Source organism: Engraulis encrasicolus, chromosome 1, assembly GCF_034702125.1.
Source record: "Engraulis encrasicolus isolate BLACKSEA-1 chromosome 1, IST_EnEncr_1.0, whole genome shotgun sequence".
Lineage (NCBI taxonomy): Eukaryota > Metazoa > Chordata > Actinopteri > Clupeiformes > Engraulidae > Engraulis > Engraulis encrasicolus.
In genome coordinates this window covers 51,694,943-51,714,920 of record NC_085857.1, presented here as the reverse complement: position 1 = coordinate 51,714,920, position 19,978 = coordinate 51,694,943, and the positions used below count along the sequence as shown (strand labels likewise).

Sequence of the window (19,978 nt, the reverse complement as noted above, 5' to 3'; positions counted from 1 at the left end):
TTCAAATTCTACCGCTCTCCTATCTTCAAGTTCTACTTATCCACACTGAGTACCTTCAAGTTCTACTGTGACTATATCTAAGACTATCAGGTGATGAATTTGCTCTGAGTATCTTCAAGTTCTACTGTGACCAAGTTCTCCAAGACTATCAGATGATGAATATGCTCTGAGTCTTCAAGTTCTACTGTGACCAAGTTCTCCAAGACTATCAGATGATGAATATGCTCTGAGTCTTCAAGTTCTACTGTGACTAAGTTCTCCAAGACTATCAGGAGATGAAGATGCCTATGACGATGCTCCTACTCATCACTTGCTTGCTTCTACTGGGTGAGTACACCACATTGATGGCAATAATAATAACATTTACCAGTCTCTACATCACTTGTATAGAACTACACAGTAGTACCACATAGTAAAAAAATGCAGCGTTAATTTAACATATTCTGTTGTGTTTTCTTGAAGTACTACTCCAAGTGTTGAATCAACACTGCACTTGTTACTGTGCAGATAGGGCAACATGCCCCCCTGTCCAACACTGTATACTCACATGTTGTTCAACTTCACAGCTGTATATAAGAAGTGTTCATATGTGAATATCATTGTTACTAATGACAGCTTTGTCAGAGGCCTGGCAAAGTCCTCTGAAAGGGCCCCTCATCGAATAGCCTACATCAGAGTCCTGCACGGGTCCATTTTTTTTATACCTGGACCCACCCATGCCCGTGCAGTGCATTACCCACCCACCCGTAAACCCGTGGTAATTTCAAAGTTAAATCCGTACCCACCCGTGCCCGCGAAAAAATACTTCAAATCGAAAGTAGGCATATTTCCACTGTTTTATTTTTCAATGCGCCACTGAAAAAAAAGTGACACCAACGTAATTTCCAACAGCCATATAAGATGTCAAGCCATTAACTGGCTAGATAGATAGATAAATCTAAATAGATCAAAATCTAAATCTAAATAGATAAAAAAGAAAATAGCCTCCTAGTACTATGACCATTTTGATTGACGTGCTACCCGAGCTACCCACCCGTATTTTAACCTACCCGCCCGCATACCCACCCGTGAAATTTCGGAACGTTAAAACCCCACCCATTTGGGCAACTATTTACCCGTACCCGTGGGTACCCGTGGGTACCCGACCCGGTGCAGGACTCTGTTCTACATACAATGTAATGAGGACTCTTTTGTTGTGTGCAGTGAATGAGCACACACTGTGCTGTGTCACAATGACCACGAGAGTTGTCCCAGGTGGCCTTTCACTTTTTAACGGAGGATATTACAGACATAGTAGGTGTACACAGATAGGCACGAGGTGGTCCTGAAGCACCTGCCCCTTTAACCCCACTGGACAATACGGTCTACTGCTTTAAAATCAAGCATGTGCAGTTGGTTGCTCGTGCACAATTTGCGGCTCGCAGCAAACGTACCGAGGGCCAAACTCGTGTTAGATGATTCTGAGAAAAAGTCCGCTGCACGACCAGGATTTCTTTTGCTCCCAATATTTTATTTTTACGTGACGTTTCGGGTTTTACCCCTTCTTCAGACGTCTGAAGAAGGGGTAAAACCCGAAACGTCACGTAAAAATAAAATATTGGGAGCAAAAGAAACACTGGTCGTGCAGCGGACTTTTTCTCAGAATCATCTAGTCACTTGTGGTCCTGCTCCCAGGTCAGACGTTCCTGTGGATGTGCAAGCTTTCCATCATTACCCAAACTCAGAGTTACACATTGCAATAGACAAGTGATGTGGGTCGAGATAACATGGACAAACAGGGGTGGTACTGAGAGAAAAAAAGGATGATGGCTGAAGAGAGAGGTGAGGTGGGGTGGGTCGGGGGAGGGGGGTGCTACAGTGTGTGCCTTTTCGGGGACAACCACAACCTAGTTGGCTCTCGTGACACTCGGGGGTGGAGGAGTTAGGCCTACATGGCATTACACAACTGATGTGGGTCATGATAAAGCTGGTAAATGCTAGATAGTGACCTGGTTTGAATTTGTCGTGTCAAGTTGGTTGATGTGTTTTTCCCACCCATGTATTTCACAACCTTTAAGTGTTGGGCAGTCATCCTCTTTCTTGACCGAGGTCAGGGCCACTAACAGTCACCTGAAAGGGCAACTCATAGAATACACACTGTGGAATGTATTAAGAACCCAAATCTGAGCCCCTCCTCATCTTGAGCCCATGCAGCTCAACTGAAACTCTCTGTTTCATATAGCCTATAGCTACAGGATCACAAGGCTATATAGGATCACAAGGCTATAGGTACAGCATCACAAGGGTAACTGTCACCAATAAGGCCTTTTGTCTCTCTCTCTCTCTCTCTCTCTCTCTCTCTCTCTCTCTCTCTCTCTCTCTCTCTCTCTCTCTCTCTCTCTCTCTCTCTCTCTCTCTCTAGGAGGTCTTTTTCAGTGGCTCAGGGGGGCGTTGGGAGGGTTTGGGGAGGGCTTCTCGGAATCTCCTTTCATTAGTGGGCCTAAATATAGCGCAAATGTCAAGAAGGAGGTGTGTATGGTAAATTTAGGCATTGCAAAGTTGGCCATTTGGCTGACCCGCAAGCAGAAAATGCTGAACCTGGTGTATGTAGACCCTTTAGAGGGTTTTTTGGGAATAGCTAAAAGTCGCATCAAGGTGCAATACATGTATTATCACTTGGTCAATGATTTGGAGACATTTTCAAACGTTTGATGTGTGGGGGGTGTGTTGTGTGAGGTTGGGGAAAACTGGGAGCTGATTATGAACATATAGGGGGGGGTGTTGGTCTGCTTTTGGGCAGTGGCTGTACTGTGCTAATGCATGATGGCTGAATGGTGTTAATAAAAGGCTTCTCTCTCTCTCTCTCTCTCTCTCTCTCTCTCTCTCTCTCTCTCTCTCTCTCTCTCTCTCTCTCTCTCTCTCTCTCTCTCTCTCTCTCTATGTGTGTGTTTAGGTGTTTATTCTACGGCAACAGTGATCAGAGTGAGTGGACGTGTAGGTGGATCAGCAGAGATCAGATGCCCCTATGATGCTGGATATGAGACCTACTCCAAGTACCTCTGCAGAGGAGACTGTTCCTATCGGAACAAATACAAACCTGTTGAGACTGAAGAAAGGAAAACAGGGGCTGTTAGGGGAAGATTCTCTCTCCATGACAACACCACTTCTAGAATCTTCAGCGTCACCATCACTGGACTGACTGTAGAGGATGCTGGGAAGTACTGGTGTGGGGTTAAGACTGGATTTGGATCTAAAGATGTCTACACTGAAGTGGAGCTCACAGTTAAAGGTACCAAACAGGTTCCTCATTTTACACCCTTTGAGCAGAGCCTATTTGACCTAAATGTCACCAAAATTGCACTGACCAAGTCTTAATCTGTTTAAGGGTCAGCCAATTTCAACATGCAGTTGTAATGCTCACACTACCATGGACTTGTCAGTACCTGAGATTTTTTTTCTTTTTCTTCAGCCTTTTCTGAGATCCTGGTCATTGTAATGGGGGCAGGTCGGTGTTTGTTTACATTTCAAAAAACATATTGATTTATTCCCAAAAACATCCAAAAGGTTATGCAACATCAGCAGACAACTAGCAGCGATACCTTTTAGGAAAATATTTGTAGTAGGCCTATTTAGAGATTTTTAAAGATGTAAACAAAAGCTGCCCCCATTAGAATAGCTCATATCGTTGGCTTACTACCAAAACCGCCTAAGTCTGATTTTGGGGTTTTCGGAAAACAGGGAAAAACTAAATTTCCTAGGGGGCGCCAAACACCAGTGGCGGTTCTAGGAAATCTGAGACCCTGGGCAAAGAGCAATTGTGAGTCCCCCCTAATAATTTTGGGTCAAAAGGAGGTTTTTGCAGAACTTTATTCCCCTATCACTTCTGCGTCATCCTGTCATCCTGTCTGTGTCATTGGTCCATTACAAACAGTACCTGTCTAAGATGTTAATTTATTTTCTTTATTTATTTTGAGTGAAGCTGCAAGTCAAACATGAAACGCCTTCTAAGGAAAAAAAAACACTTTAAAATAAATTATTTGATGCAGCACAACAAGAACAATTCACTGCACATTATTTTGATGGTAATACTATTCTTTTTATTTTTATTCCAAACTTTAATCCTGGAAATGGTGAATGACTGAAATATTTTTATAGACCTTGTAGTCTAGCATGCTTTTAAATCTCATATCTACCAACAGATTTTCACATTTTTCTTTTACTTTCTACTTCTTTCAGTCGAGTTAGTTTTCAATGATAGCATTATCTACATTCTCATCCAAAGCAAAGCACTCTGAGATATTGCCATTGTGCCAGAGCAATTTCCATAATGGTAATACATTCATAGCTCATGTCAGGACAGATCCATCTTGCAGTGTCACACAGAAAGCATTGCAGTGGCGTCCAATCTCCAAGTTGAGGGTCCATCAGTCATGGAGGAGGATGAAGGGGTGGGGTACATCTTTGGTCCTTGTACCTCCTCTCGAACTGTCTCCTCCTTGTTTATCATCTTTGGTTAACTACTGCTCCTCTCCATGCCCATAGAACTGCCCCACCCCCCCAACCTTGCCCATGACCGAGGTAACCTGGTCATAGAAGTGTGCCCCGCCCACTTCAACGCCATGACCGTGGCATTCAGAACATGGTATAGAAGCATTACTGGATTCATTACACATCCAAGTGTGATATACCTCTGAATGTAAAACAATGTAATGCACAATAGCCTTTAATGTCTACATTATGAGACATTTGATAAACGTATGAAATAAAAGACTGTCATGGGAAGTTATAGGCTGCAGCAGCCTTCTACAAACCTTTGACTACATCAAATAATGCACCTGATTCATAATTGCTCAATTTGTTTCGTATAGCCTAATTTTAAGGCTACAACCATTGTGTGATAATAAGATTATCTCAGACACTGATGTCTAAGGATGATGTTTTGACACATGGCCATTGTCTTTGAAGAGAGAGAGGAAAACAAACTCTTAACAGATGTAAATAAACTGCTTCTTCTTGCCCATGTCAAGTTACTTGCATAAAAAATGGCAAAGTCAAGTTACCCAAGTCATTCACATTGGCAGAACAATTGTGCACAGGGCCCCAGGATGAGTAGATAGGGCCCCCATACCATCTGCCAAGGTCATAATAGGGCCCCTACCCCTGCCACCTGCAGGAGGGCCCTAGGTCTACAGGCAAATGCCCTCCTTGTCCTCCCTATAGCTGCGTCCCTGGTCATTCATTTTCTCATAGCCAGTGTGTGACTTTATGCATACAGATTTTTGACTCTGGTGACTGCTGTGATTGTTCAATGACCCTGGCGGAAAGGCAGGGTGATGCAGCTGTGGTAGGGGAGTAAGTAAAAAATCTCATTTCGACCAAATTCGGACTTGGGCGGTTTTGGTAGCAAGCCGACGATATTGAAATTGGCAGGAGTGCTCCTTTAAGGCTCTCTGCAATGTCGTAGCAACAGAGAAATGCAGCCCAATTCAAGAGTTGAGTGAGCAATACAACTGCATGTTAAATGTCCATGATTTCTTTTTCCATTTCTGCTAAATTGGTCCATTTGTCATGCTTAATAGAAAGTGAGGCATATGTGTGTAAGTAGAACAAAGAGATGAACTTTCATAAAGAGGTTTGTGTGGGGGAAAAAACTTCAAAAAATGAATAACGAGTTCGAGGAAAGTTCCCTTCTCTTTTGCTTCCTGGAAATAAAAACTTGTTCTTGTAGTTTTCTCTACAGTGACTTCAACATCAGCTCTTCCCTTCAGACCTACAATGTCCACAATTCCAGAATCAATCAACAGTACACGTAAGTACAGTAGCTGACGGCAACAGAAACATTGTTCATCCCTTCTAAGGTGTTTTGGGTCATTTTGACATGTTTTCCTTTTTTTGCTTCAGAAAAATAGTAGGCCTATCAGCTATTATTCTTTCACACTGAGATTCACTGGCTTTGGCTAATTTTCAGTGAGGAACATGAATCTGAAAAAAAAAATCAGAGACCCGTCATTTTGACCCGTATATACACCCGAGCCGGCTTATACATCAATATTTTCTAAACTCTTTGATAGCCTACAATACTGATCAAATGTGGAGTAGACAAAGCAGAGGGTGACTGATGTGGAGTAAAGGAGTACAGATATTGTTTGGTCCCCCAGCTGTGCATCAATGTTGCAACCTGGCATGAAATTCACAAGTAGGATGAAGGGAACATGAGGGTGAAAATTGACCCGAACACCTTCTATGTAACAAAAACACAAACACCTTACAAGGGTTAAATGGATGAATCAAGACACCTCATTAGTTGTTGGTCATTAGAAGCTGGTAGTATCATTCTAGGATGAAATATAGTTTAGGTGATAAGTACATGAAACTGTCGTATCATCTCTATCCTTCTGTCTGTCTCTGTCTCTGTCTCTGTCTCTCTCTCTCTCTCTCTCTCTCTCTCTCTCTCTCTGTCTCTCTCTCTCTCTCTCTCTCTCTCTCTCTCTCTCTCTCTCTCTCTCTCTCTCTCTCTCTCTCTCTCATGTTTTTTTTCTCAAATTGTATTGTGTGTCCAGCTCTTTCAGCCATGAGAACTTCTTACCATCATTCACACTCCATCCCCCAAACTTCTCGACAAAGCAATCAGACAGGTAGGTAGGACAGGTAGTGTGTGTGTGTGTGTGTGTGTGTGTGTGTGTGTGTGTGTGTGTGTGTGTGTGTGTGTGTGTGTGTGTGTGTGTGTGTGTGTGTGTGTGTGTGTGTGTGTGTGTGTGTGTGTGTGTGTGTGTCTGCCTGTCTGTCTGTGTGTGTGTGTGTGTGTGTGTGTGTGTGTGTGTGTGTGTCACTCACCGCACACTGAAGTGGTTACCACAGCGACTCCCTGGAGACACTGAAGACTTACGATGGGGACAAGTGTTTAATATGGCAGCAGCCCAGCAGTCCAGCCCTCCCACACAGACGTCACTACACATCAGTCCAGCCCTCCCACACAGACGTCACTACACATTTTTTTTACCGTGTGTGTGTGTGTGTCTTCATACTGATAGGCTACAACCCTCCCACATAGAGTTCACAACACACTCAATTTTTTGTTAGTGTTTAGTAGTGTGTGTGTGTGTGTGTGTGTGTGTGTGTGTGTGTGTGTGTGTGTGTGTGTGTGTGTGTGTGTGTGTGTGTGTGTGTGTGTGTGTGTGTGTGTGTGTGTGTGTGATTCATCCACGTGTTTGCATTGGTGCTTGATACATGTGGTAATGTATGTAGGCTACTTAATTGACATGACTGTATGTGCTATATTTACCTTCATTGCAGGTTCCAGCATTGAGGCAGGTCCCAGCATTGAGGCTCTTCCACACAGCTTATATGGAGGTACATTATGTTTATTTATATTGTCTCTTCAACTGTACCTCAGTTTTTACCTGTCAGTATTTTATTTTTTACAAACAGCTGTGACTCCTCTCATATTATCTGCCTCTCGCTCTCTCTTTGTCTTTCTGTTTTTATTTTCCCCCTTCATTTTTTTCATGTTCAAAAATGTTTCATACCAGACTGGCCCCATTCATAATAAATGATGTCATGTCATGTCATGTCATGTCATGTCATGTTCATAGGCATTGCTGTGGGGTGTCTTGTTCTGCTGATTATCGTGGTACTGGGCCTTTATGGGAAGTCCAGGTGTAGTGGAAGGCCTAAATCAGGTATGACAACACCCTATATACACCTTATGTGGCAGACTTGGCATAATAAATAAGGTGATGGGCTTTAGATCAGTGTTGCAGGTTCAAATCCCACTCTATACACCATGGCTGACCTTAGGTTAATGCCTAAACAAAGGGTGCATCCCAGTAATCTTGCCTCCTCCACTTGCGCTTGTCTCCTCGCCCCGCCTCCTGGCCCCTCCTCCGTGGAGAAAACGATAAAGTTTCCCAGCTGTCAGCCTAGCCACAACAACTTTTGAGGGACTGTTTTTCATTCACCATAACAATTGCAAACGTGAAAAAGACTCTACAATTGAGCTTTTGCAAGATATTGAAATATAATGCTGTTGTCAGTGATGTCATCATGACGAGAAGTGAGTGGAGGAGGCAAGTGGAGGAGGCAAGGTCCCATATTAAGATGCACTCAAAGAGATCCAACCCTTTATATACACCTTATGTGGTGGAACACCTAAACCAGGAAGCAACACCTTATATACCGCACACCTTATGTTGCAGCTGTGGCCTAATGGTTAAGGGAATGGGCTTTAGATCAGAGAGTTGCAGGTTCAAATCCCACACTACCGCATGCCATGGCTGAGGTACACTTGAGCAAGTCACCTATGTGAATGTATGTGATGGCTTAAACATCCAATAGATCATATCCACAATATCAGAACTCAGCTATGGATACTTTTGGCACAAAAAAAAATCTGTAAATAAGTACACCCCCTACGCTTGTTTTAGCGTCATTGCATGAGTGACCATGTTCAGACTCAATTATCTCCAGAACTATTTGTGTCAGATTCATTATATCTTCAGGGCTAAGAGTCGCACCTGAATATCACAATTTGCAGCACTGTAAGTCAAATCACACCGTAATAATGTGCCTCTACTCTGTTTAGATAGCATATGTTCTAGGGTTTCCAAATGTCTGTAAAAACCTCAAAGTTCTACATGTAAGGTTCATCCTTGGTAAATGGTCTGATATGTACCATGACTTTCACATCATAGTATATCTAACAAAAGGCTCCAATGGTTGTTGAGATACAGAGGTCCAAAGATGGGAAAAAATTAATTTGCACCAATGTTTGGAGCAATATTTCCAATCTATGACACTAGTTAGGAACTTTCTGTTTGGTGTCTCTGAAAGAGGATGTTTTTTTTAACAACATATAAAAAAAAATGGGATGGTGTTTTGCCTCATTCTTTTTATAACGGACTTCAAAATCTCAATTGGCTACAATTACTTGAAGCTATGAGGACCATGTCACCAACCGACTTGTCGCAACTCTCAAATCCATGGCTCTGATGTCACCTTAATAGTGAAAACAAGATGGCTACCCTGTGAATGACAAAGCAAATTCTAGGGAAACCATAACACTTGTAAATGAATTGATTGATGCCACACAGCAAGAATAGCACATTGCACATGGCTTTGATAGACATTAATTATTTTAATTGTAAAATCATAATAATAATCATCATCATCATTTTAGTAGTAGTAGTAGTAGTGGTAGCGGTAGTAGTAGTAGTCTTGGAATAAAGTGGTGAAATAGGAGAGGATTAAAGAATTGTAGCACTCTTGTTTGCAACAAGGACTCCCATCCTAACTAGTCTTTCAATCAGCACCTGTAAATTTATATTTGCTATGAAGCTTGTGTCTTACTCGTTAAGTTACCAGCTGTATTGCAAAATAACTTAATTCATACTGGCTGGAGATTCCCTCAGACAATTTTGACAGCATGGTCCTGGAGTTTTAGTTAGAAGAGTTTGCTTGCATGCAGTATTCAATATCAGGTGAATATTGAAGGCACAGAAGTTCATAATGGCACCAGACAACCATGTGGTTCTTGTCACATTGTTGCAATCTAATTCAGCTGCTTGCATCAATATAATATTATACCACTGCAATGCTAACAAGTGGATTGCAGGTTAGCAGCAGTGATTACAACAATCATGGTTTGGATACTTGTAGACAATGTTCAATACTTGCAAAGTTCATCATCACATTGATCCAGGTGAGATTGTGGAAGCCGAAAGGAAGCCTTGCAGCATGCAAAAGCGTTCAGATATGGTGGTGGATTGGGGGCGGGGCACAGTTCTACAGTCAGGGTACCTCTGTCGTGGTGACTGTTGGCGGGGGTGGGACTGTTTTATGGTCGCATAGGAAAGTAAAAGTTGATTAGAGATGACACATAGGAGGAGACAGTTTGTAAAGAGGTATCCTGATTGTAGAACTTCCCGCCCCCCATCATCCTCCCCTGACGGAAGTGCCCTGAGCAAGGTGGTGGTATCCTTACTGAAATCAATACCTATGTTGTCATTGTCCTTCAAGGTACCAATTTCGCTGTACCTGTACAATGACAATAAAGTTTCATTCAAAATTTCATTCAGGTGCTCCTCATTGAATTGCCAATTACGGATGGTTGCACACAACAATATTAGTGCAGATACCTAATGCATCATCAATGACAATGGCAAGCTACCTTATAAAGTCAACTCATAAGGTGCAGCTGTTGATTGAAAGTTCAGTGTGTATAAAATAATTTGTCACAGGCCAGAGCATTAAAAGTTCCTGACTTGTTTAATACATTTCATTTTTTTTTTTCAAATATTAAATCACCATCAAGGAAGTCAAGGTTGCATCAAGGAAATCATATCAACATCTTGTTTTATTTCCAGAGGTTGTTTTTTTATGACTTCTCTCAAAATGGTACTTCTCTCAACCATCTTGAATTTATTGCTAACGTAGCGCCAGTGAGAACATGTTGCGTAGTCACTTGATCATCTGGCCGATAGTACACTTAAAAAGATGAGGCCAGAATCCCTGAAAAAAATCAGAAATATTGAGCTGAACAAACAGCTTTGCCTGGGCCCGGGAGAAAGTCGTCTGAAGAGACCCCTTCCCAATAAATGCAATGTAATGAGTACCCAATCTTGATTCCCCCATGTCCTTGGCCCAGAACAATTCACCACTTCCGCTTCCCTCTGCACTATTTGATCACAGGCTTATGTCACACCGCAATGCGCTTTACGATCATTAAAAGGAATGAGGCAAAACACCATTCTATTTTTTTGCTATGTTGTTAATAAAATTATCCTCTTACAGACACAACAAAAAACAAGTTCACAGCTGGTATCACACTTTGGAGGTATTGCTCTAAAAAATGGTGGGTTTTTTTTTCATGACGCCACTTTGGATGGATTTGAGGGATGCATGCCACACTGCATTGAGATTTTAAAAGGCATTATACAAATAAAGGGGCAAAACACCATCCCAATTTTTAGATATGTTGTTAATAAGAATATCCTCTTCGAGAAACAACAAACAGCAAGTTCACAACCGCCGTCATATATTGGAAATATTGCTCCAAACAATGGTGTATTGTTTCCTTCCCATGATGCTGACTTCCTGGAACTATTTTGGAACTATGCCATTGGCTCCATGAGCCGCCATCTTTGTGTGAAAATGGAACACAAAAATCAAGGGGATTGGCCACCTTCTTAGGACGGAATTGAGGGTTAAGTCAGAAATACTGAAATACTAAGCTGAACAAATATAAAATCACCTATTTGGTATCAGAGATTTTAGGTTTTAGTGTACACTGACTTGGCTATTCATTTTAGGTGTAGTAAACCCAATTTTTTTCTAAGGTAACAGGGCTTCTAAGGTACACCTGCATGTCACACAGGAATGAGTTTTTAAAATTCATTATAAAAATAATGGGACAAAACACCATCCCAAATTTTAGATATGTTATGAATAATAATATTATCTTTCAGAGACACCAAACAGCAAGTTCACAACTGGTGTCATAGATTGGGAATATTGCTCCAAATAATGGTATAAATTATTTTTTGCCCATTTTTGGACCTCTGCATTTCAACAACCATTGGAACCTTATATTAAATACTATGTAATGTGAAAGTCATGGCACATATCTGACCATGTACCAAGGATGAACCTTGAATGTTGAAATTTGAGGTTTTTATGGACATCTGAAAACCCTTGCAATTTTAATTTCAAAGAAAAGTAGAGGGCCAGCATTAAGGTGTAATTTGACATACAGTGCTGCAAATTGTAATGTATGCTTGTCAGGTCTATGACTCTTAGCCCTGGAAAAATAATGGATCCACCACAAATAGTTTTGGAGATAATTAAGTCTGAATATGGTCACTCAGGCAGTGACACCAAATCAGGGGGAGGGGGTGTCCTTATTTACAGATTTTTTTGTGGAAAAAGTATGCACAGCTGAAATCTGCAATGGTGGATATGTTCTATTGGATGTTTAAGCCATCACATATATTTTTTTCAAGCAAATCCGAGGGGGTCGAGTGGGGACCATTTGCTGATTCCAGCTGGAATGACCCTCCTGAAATCATTGATATTGAAAGGGATTCCTGCACCCCTGCACAAGGACTCTCGGGTGATCATGTCTGGGCAAAATTTGCATTTGATTATTTAGTCTTTACATTAAATGTTATAGAAATCATGTTGCTCTCTTTTTGCATTTTGCCCATGTTCAGGGTGGAAATTAACCCTTTAACGCATAACATGGGTCTAAATAGACCCGGCTGAGTTTAAAATTTCTATATCTTTGTAAGAATACAATTTTCTTACTCAGCACTCCATGAATTCCTCAATTGACTTGTTTTTGTCCCTTAGATGACTTAATTTATTTTTATGCATCATAACTTTTTGCGTGAAAACACTTTTTTGGTTACTACCCCTTTAACGCATAACATGGGTCTAAATAGACCCGCATTCATTTGATATGTAATTTCATCACAAGCTTAATGTCTCTTAGCCATATTGAAAAAGGATTTTGATTCTTTTACGAAAAGTCCAACTTTGTATCATTTATGGAGTATAAACTCCCAACATCAATACTTATTTTAAATACTTGATGGTTATTCTTTGATATAGAAGTCATTTTATATAACTACATGATATTTAGACACATGGGTCTAAATAGACCCGCATTTATTTCCTATGTAATTTCATCACAAGCTTAATGTCTCTTAGCCATATTGAGAAAGGATTTTGATTCTTTTACTAAAAATTCAACTTTTTGTCATTTATGGAGTATTAACTCCCAACATTAATACTTAATTCAAATACTTTATGGTTATTCTTTGAAATAGACATCTTTTTATACAATTATATGATATTTACACACATGGGTCAAAAATGATCCGCATTCATTTTTTATATACAGAATTATTAGGCAGACATGTTTTTTGACCATATTGTCTTTTTTATGCTTATTTTTCAACAGGAATCTCTATGAACTTGAAAACCTGCTCGGATTTAAGCATTCCAGGCCATGCATATTTGTATAAAAATATGGGGCTGTGGTCGAAGGTGCCCAACACCTTATATCAGGTGTGCATAATTATTAGGAAACTTTGTTGTCTTCTTGGAAAATGGGCCACAAAATAGATCTAACAAACTCTGAAAAGTCGATGAACAATTTTGAAGTCTTGTAGAGGGATGTGGCTGTCGTGAAATTGGCTAGACGTTGGTCACTTTACCACAGAATTATGAAATGCATCATTACAAAGTCATCAGTCTCGTAAGAAATGTTACAGCCAAAAATTGAGAAGAATTTAAGGTGGAGCTACAAAAAAGTATTACCCTGCAGTGCTATAATATTACACAACAGAAACCTACACCAAGTGTCCAGAAGAACAGGGCATTGAGCACTCAGAGATATGGCCAAGGTAAGAAGGGATGACACTAGACAAGTTAATTAAGTCAAGACTGGGTCAAAAATACCTGGGGACAGAGTTTTCAAAGTTAGGCCTACATGGACTTGGGAAAGTGACTCTTGACAGACAGGGTGGATGAGCCCATGGCTGGATCATTGAGAGGAAGACATTTGCATCTTTTGAAGACCATTGTATTTATGCTGTACTTTGCTGGCATTTGAGTGGAACTCAGGAACTCATGTAAGTGTGCACATTGCTGATCTAGCCATAGACTCATCTACCTGGTCCATTAACAGTCACCTTCACTAGTTCATAAAACCATTGAAAAAAAAACTGTCTAAAGACATTTCTTGACCCAGTCTTGACTTAAGGTTCTTGTTGAGTGGTCTTCAGGTTTCAGCCTGTTTTACCTTGGCCATGTCTCTGAGTGCTGAATACAATGTTCTCATGGACACTCAATGTAGGTTTCAGTTCTGGAATATAACAGCACTGCAGGTAATACTTTTGTGGTAGTTTCATCTTCAATTCTTCTAAATCTGGTAGTGACTTTGTGAGTTCATGTCATGTGACACTGATGGCTTTGTAACAGTGATTTAGACGGATGGGGCCAATATTCCAAGACAGCCACACCCCTCTGGAAGACATCAAAATTGTTTATAGTATTTTTGGAGTTTGTTAGATGTCTTTTGTGGCATATTTTCCCATAGGAAAGCAAAGTTGCCTAATAATTATGCACATTAATTATGCCCTGATATAGGCTATTGGGCTCCTCCGATCACACCGTGTCTTATTACACAAATATGCATGACTTGGAATGCTTAAATCCAATAGGTCAACAGTGGTCAAAAACAGTTAATTTGTTCCTGACTGGAATCCTTTTAAATATATTTTAGTTCCTAACGTGAAACACTTCAGACTTAGGCTATGTCTGCAATAATGGGGGAAGTTATTTGTGTGTTTATTTATATAAGATACAACAAATAACACCCATTTTGTGCATTAAAAACACCCTAAATCCCAACTTTCAATCCATTAGCTATTAAAATACATTAATTGTGGAAGTTATTATAGTGAAAGATTTAGACTTCCATTAGAAATGAATGCGGGCCATTTTCGGTCCACGTCTAGAAATTAGTGATTTAATTCCAAATTCATCTTTATTTGTAAAATAAAAATATGAGAACATTTTTAAAAATACTTTTTTGAATTAAGGACCACCTATGTAATTACTTTTAGAAGAATTATGGGATAAAATGTATTGGTTTTAGAAGTTGTGTGAGAGAATACATGATTAATGCTCAGAAATACATTGGAAATGAATGCGGGTCTATTTAGACCCATGTTATGCGTTAGTGTGAGTCCAATGGCTTATGCATTAAAGGGTTAAAAAAGTAAACATCACATAAGACAAGTGTCATTGGTATTTTTAAAAAGAAGACTTCATGGAGAATGAAGAAAAAAAAAAAAAATCTGTGGACAATCCCACAAGGTGTTCTGGTGCTCTGAAAATGACACCCAAAATGATTTGTCAGACTTGTGAGGTCTTCTGGTCAAACACTGATGGGGTTTCCTTTCTATTTATAGATTTTTATGGGAGTGTTTCTACTTGTATCTCCATGGGGAAAAAATCAAGAGGCTATGTTGGGCACAAATATGTCTTCTGAAGGCCTAAACAGAGCACAGCCAAAAACTCCAGTACAATTTGTATCGTCTTTGAGGGAATGCTATGACGATGCAGGATCATACAGACCAAAACTGACAGTTTAGCAACAAACTATTCCTATCTATGTACCAGCATGCCAAATTTGAGCTTCCTACATGGTTTAGTTATTGAGCTAGGGACTTGTGAACTTTGACAAAAAAAAAGAGTGTGAACAAAATGGGCACCCCCCTCCCCCAGTAAAATTGGCTGTAACACGGAGAGTATACATCTTACATTCAAATAAATTCACAGTGTTTCTCTTAAGTACCATGGGTACACTTGGTAATATTTTCAGAATTTTTTGAGACCTAAGTGCGCGGGCACTTGTTGATTTGGCGTGGAATGACCCATAAGCTTGTAGCTGCCTGGTTCTGGTGAAATGCTAACGTTAGCTTACCCGGTTAGCTCAAAACATCGAGTGGTCAAATGGCAATGTGGAGTAGCCTATTTGTGTTACATACGTTCGTGGTGCATTTTTACATCAATCCGTGGTAGTCGTGACATTTATAAGCATTTAGGGTCTTTTTTTTTAAGCAAAAATGTCATGTTGGAAATCACAGAAATCGCCGCCATGTTTTTCAAAAAAAATGTAACTCCCGCCCTTGCTACCCATACGCCCATCTGATTGGCTATTGGACCATCAAATTTGCATGATATAAAGAGCTCGTCTATATCAGATCGCGTCCCGCTGCGATATCGCTTCACCTCCGCGCTGTCAAGCGCGATATCGCCCCCATTCAAAGTCAATGAGAGCGGAGCGGAATTACTCTGTGTGGGTACGGGCCGTGAGGCCTCCAAAGGTCTCCTAACTGAAGGTCTCCTATAGGGGCGTTCACCTGACATCACATGGATCCTGGATATTAACGTAGAAAATCTTTGATTGGACCCATGAGGACTGTTGGCCAGGAAAAAGCCCTGTATGCCACATCACTAGTTCAACCCTGACTCAACAAGACTGAAGATGCCACTGATTCTGAGTGGAAATAAGTTACTCATGTTGTGTGATTTGTTTTGGTATATTGAAGTCTTCATTATGAAGGGTAACATGACCGTCACTGTGCTTTGTTTTTGGTAGGGTTTTCACGTGTGAGAAATCCATGTTCAGACGAAAGGAGGAGTTATATCACTGTGGTGAGTCCACTGTGTGTGTGTGTGTGTGTGTGTGTGTGTGTGTGTGTGTGTGTGTGTGTGTGTGTGTGTGTGTGTGTGTGTGTGTGTGTGTGTGTGTGTGTGTGTGTGTGTGTGTGTGTGACTATGGTTGTAATTTTACAGGTATTAATTTCATTACATAAATTGGATAGTAAAACATTTTATTTGTATGGCCAATGCATTAGCTTTTTCTGAAATAATCACAGTTTTATTTAGCAATAGGGTCAAACGTATGTCTTTGAATATGGTAGGTGGGGCTCCCAAAAATTAAAACATGAACATTAACAACATGAACATGGGAACATGGACAAAGATTTTGATTTTGATGCACTGTGATTTTGAATTTGAACCGTTGCACTATTGTTAGTAACTAAGTGTGGCCGCTAGGAAGCAGTGTTACACCACAGAAGAGCACATGATTTAATATTGGGAATTAATGGCAACACTTTAGAATAGGGTTTTCATATTAGCCTAAAGACAGTCTGTGCAAGTGACTTATATGACATATTAAGGGCGTACAAAGTCCCTTTTGCAATTATATCAATAATATAAGTGCCTTAATGTGAACTAAACATTTGTGAATACATGGCTAACAAATGATTGATTTTGGGTAACACATGTCTTGAAAGGCACTGATTTGTCATGACATGAACCAAAAAATGAAGTGTTAGCACATTAATATTTAATAGTTCAGAAAAAAGACTCTTAAAGCCATAGATAATGACTCACCAGCTAACAAAAAGAGGGAGCATGTCGCTAAGCTAGTGAAAGTCAATGGATCCGTGTAGCGTGTAGCATGCTACACAGATCCATTGACTTTCAAAAGGTTAGCAACATACTCCCTCTTTTAACTTGTCTTAAAGCAAGACAACGCTTAACATGAAAAATAAGACACTTTACCACCTTTATAAACCCCAGCCAACGATTTTAACTGTATTAAAGGAGAAGTCCACTTTTTTGAACATTAAGGCCATTTTCTGAGTGGTCTGCAATGTTTTAGAGTCCCCCTCACCGTTTATTTCATGTTTGCTGCAGTCTCTGTTATTTGGCTAATTTGGATTTTGTCTCAACCAGCTTTAGAATGGCCGTCTATGGGCACCTGCAACTCTGTTCTTAAAATCACCTTAAACATTTGTTTTCGAAAGTCTACAGCTCACTAAGTGCTTAGGGGTGTTCACTAGCAGTCCCTAACAAGTTTCAAGGCGAAATATGACTTCTGTCATTTTTTATTAGCCATTTTGTGAAAGTGAAAGTGAAACTTAATTTACAAATTGCTACATAAAACACACATAAAACACGACAGATGCCATTTTTCGCTACAAAAATTGTAAAGGAACACCAGTGAATACTGCTACAAATGTTAAAGGTGATTTTAAGACCAGAGTTGCAGGTGCCCATAGACGGCCATTCTAAAGCTGGTTGAGATCAAATCCAAATCAGCCAAATAACAGAGACTGCAGCAAACATGAAATAAATGGCGAGGGGGACTCTAAAACATTGCAGACCACTCAGAAAATGGCTTTAATGTTCAAAAAAGTGGACTTCTCCTTTAAGCCCCAAAATAGTGGCATACCCCTTTAAGTACTTATATTAACACTGACATATAAATATAAAGTTCGGTATTGTGTTTGAATTTAACCCGGCGCTTTACGCTACTCCATTACAGGTTGCGGATTCTGCCCCGACATCTTGGCCGAGTGGATCGGGTCAGAAGGAGCAGGGGCCTGTGTACATGAATACACACCGCTAAAAATCAATTCTTCAACAGTGACCATTGTTTATTCAGGGAAAATTAGACATTTCAACAGTGACCAGTGTTTATTCAGGTAGAATTACAATTTTCATCGACATCCATTGATTTAAGCCTGGCTCAAACTACACGACTATCGGCCCAATTCTAGGCTGAAAACCCTTACGACAATCGGTGGAACGTTACCCCCCAGGACCATCGCAAGCGATTGTAGGGAAAAAAATCCTCGTCGTGTGCGACGCTCTAAGATAGAACTTTGGGAGCTCAAAGAGTCGCGAATCGCAAATCGTAGAAATCAAACAGTGTTTGGTATTTGCGACTGGAAATAGAACGTCGGGCATTGTCTCGGTGGTTGCGAGCAGGGATAATATTGACAGTTGCAATTCTCTTCTAGTGTGCGGTGCACCACAATGTCAAAATCGGACACACAATCGGGAGTTGTGTAGTTTGAGCCTGGCTTTAGGGACAATAAGAATCCCCATAACTAGCCATTGTTTATTTAGGGACAATTAAAATATCCACCACCAAACATTATTTATTTAGGGACAATTGGCGGACAATTGGCTTACCATTGTTGATTCTGGGAAAATTGTTTTTTTTTTTAACATCAACCATTGGTGATTCAGGGAGAAAAAGAATCTTCATGACTGACCATGGTTTATTCAAAGAGAATTGTAATGTTGGGCATGTTTCACCATTTCCTCTATGATTCATTTTCCTTGTCCGTAATGTTTTTACGGTCATGTTTGTGCACAATCCGATGTACATTCTAGATGAGGGCTGAACTTCGAATTACTGACTCCCTCCTCCCACAGTCTACTGTGGGCCTCTGAATTTTCTGAGTCACTGTTTTTTTTTGTGAAAGACATTGAACTGTCTCTGTGTATTAAATTAAAAATACAGTATTGAACTGACCTTACCTTAAGCGGGACAACATGAAAGCAATGGGCAATAAATCTGGGAAAATGTTGGGGTAAAGTGCATTATTGCCAATATTAAAAAATATAAAAAATGTACATGGGTCTACAAATTCTATAAAATCTTACATCAGAATTGGGCCACTTTTATATGTCCCCCATTACTCTAAGTAAGGACTCATACACATGCCATGTACAATGTTGCATGCGCCATATGTATATACAATATGTATGTCTGCCTTAATTGACTATTTTTAGCTGTAACATTTTTTTTACTTTATGTATGACCTAATGGGTCATGTGATGTGTATCTTGGGGAGGGGTGGGTGTTGATCACTGACTTTGTAATGTTTCAAATCTTTGAATTTTATTCACAAATAAAAAACATGTTCTGAAGTGATTTCAGTTAGGAAATCATTTCAAATCCTTTCTATGTGTCTATGACGAAGAAAGACATTTACACTAAAGCTGACTTTGGCATCTAATGGGCACTAGGGGGAGACAATGTCCATAATTTGTGACTTTTATTTATTAGGTTTTTTTTTCCAATCGTTCCTTTAGTAGTTGATGCTCACAATTGTTATATCTGCTCAAAGGTTGACAAGTTTTACACACACATTATACATAGACCCTATACATAGGCCTAAATACATGAATACACACTGTAGGCCTACATAAACACTCACACCCACATGCACAAACACACACACAAACACAAACACACACACAAACACAAACACACACACACACACACACACACACCCTCTTTTCTTTCTCACAGTGCGCTGAGAGGGGGAGGTGCATGGTGAGCGCATTTTCTAGAGAATCGGGAAGTGCTTTAGACATGTGGGTGGTGGCTACTGCGTCTAAAACGGATCTGCGCAGCAAACACAGTCTTATCACACTTGTTATCAGTATCAGTGGCACAAGGTTGGCCAGGACTTGACTGATAATCTGGCATTTCCCTATTTGACTTTAGGGACCGTTTTCTTTTCTTTGAAGGTCTCATTTATTTTTTCTCTATTCATTTGAATTAGCAGGAAAAATTAGGCCTTCAAAGAAAAGAGCACAGTCCCTAAAGTCAAATATG

The 19,978-nt window shown here is 40.2% G+C and overlaps 1 protein-coding gene across 1 annotated transcript; it reads left to right on the top strand.

The window, feature by feature from the left end:
* The first annotated feature begins 288 nt into the window (after positions 1-288).
* LOC134440948 (CMRF35-like molecule 6) lies at positions 289-18,489 on the top strand. The gene is made up of 8 exons (XM_063191143.1): positions 289-327; positions 2,933-3,268; positions 5,708-5,788; positions 6,540-6,614; positions 7,273-7,329; positions 7,572-7,658; positions 16,148-16,203; positions 17,888-18,489. The coding sequence occupies exons 1-8, from the start codon at positions 294-296 to the stop codon at positions 17,969-17,971; spliced, it is 810 nt and encodes a 269-aa protein (XP_063047213.1). The 5' UTR covers positions 289-293; the 3' UTR covers positions 17,972-18,489.
* Positions 18,490-19,978: the final 1,489 nt, after the last annotated feature.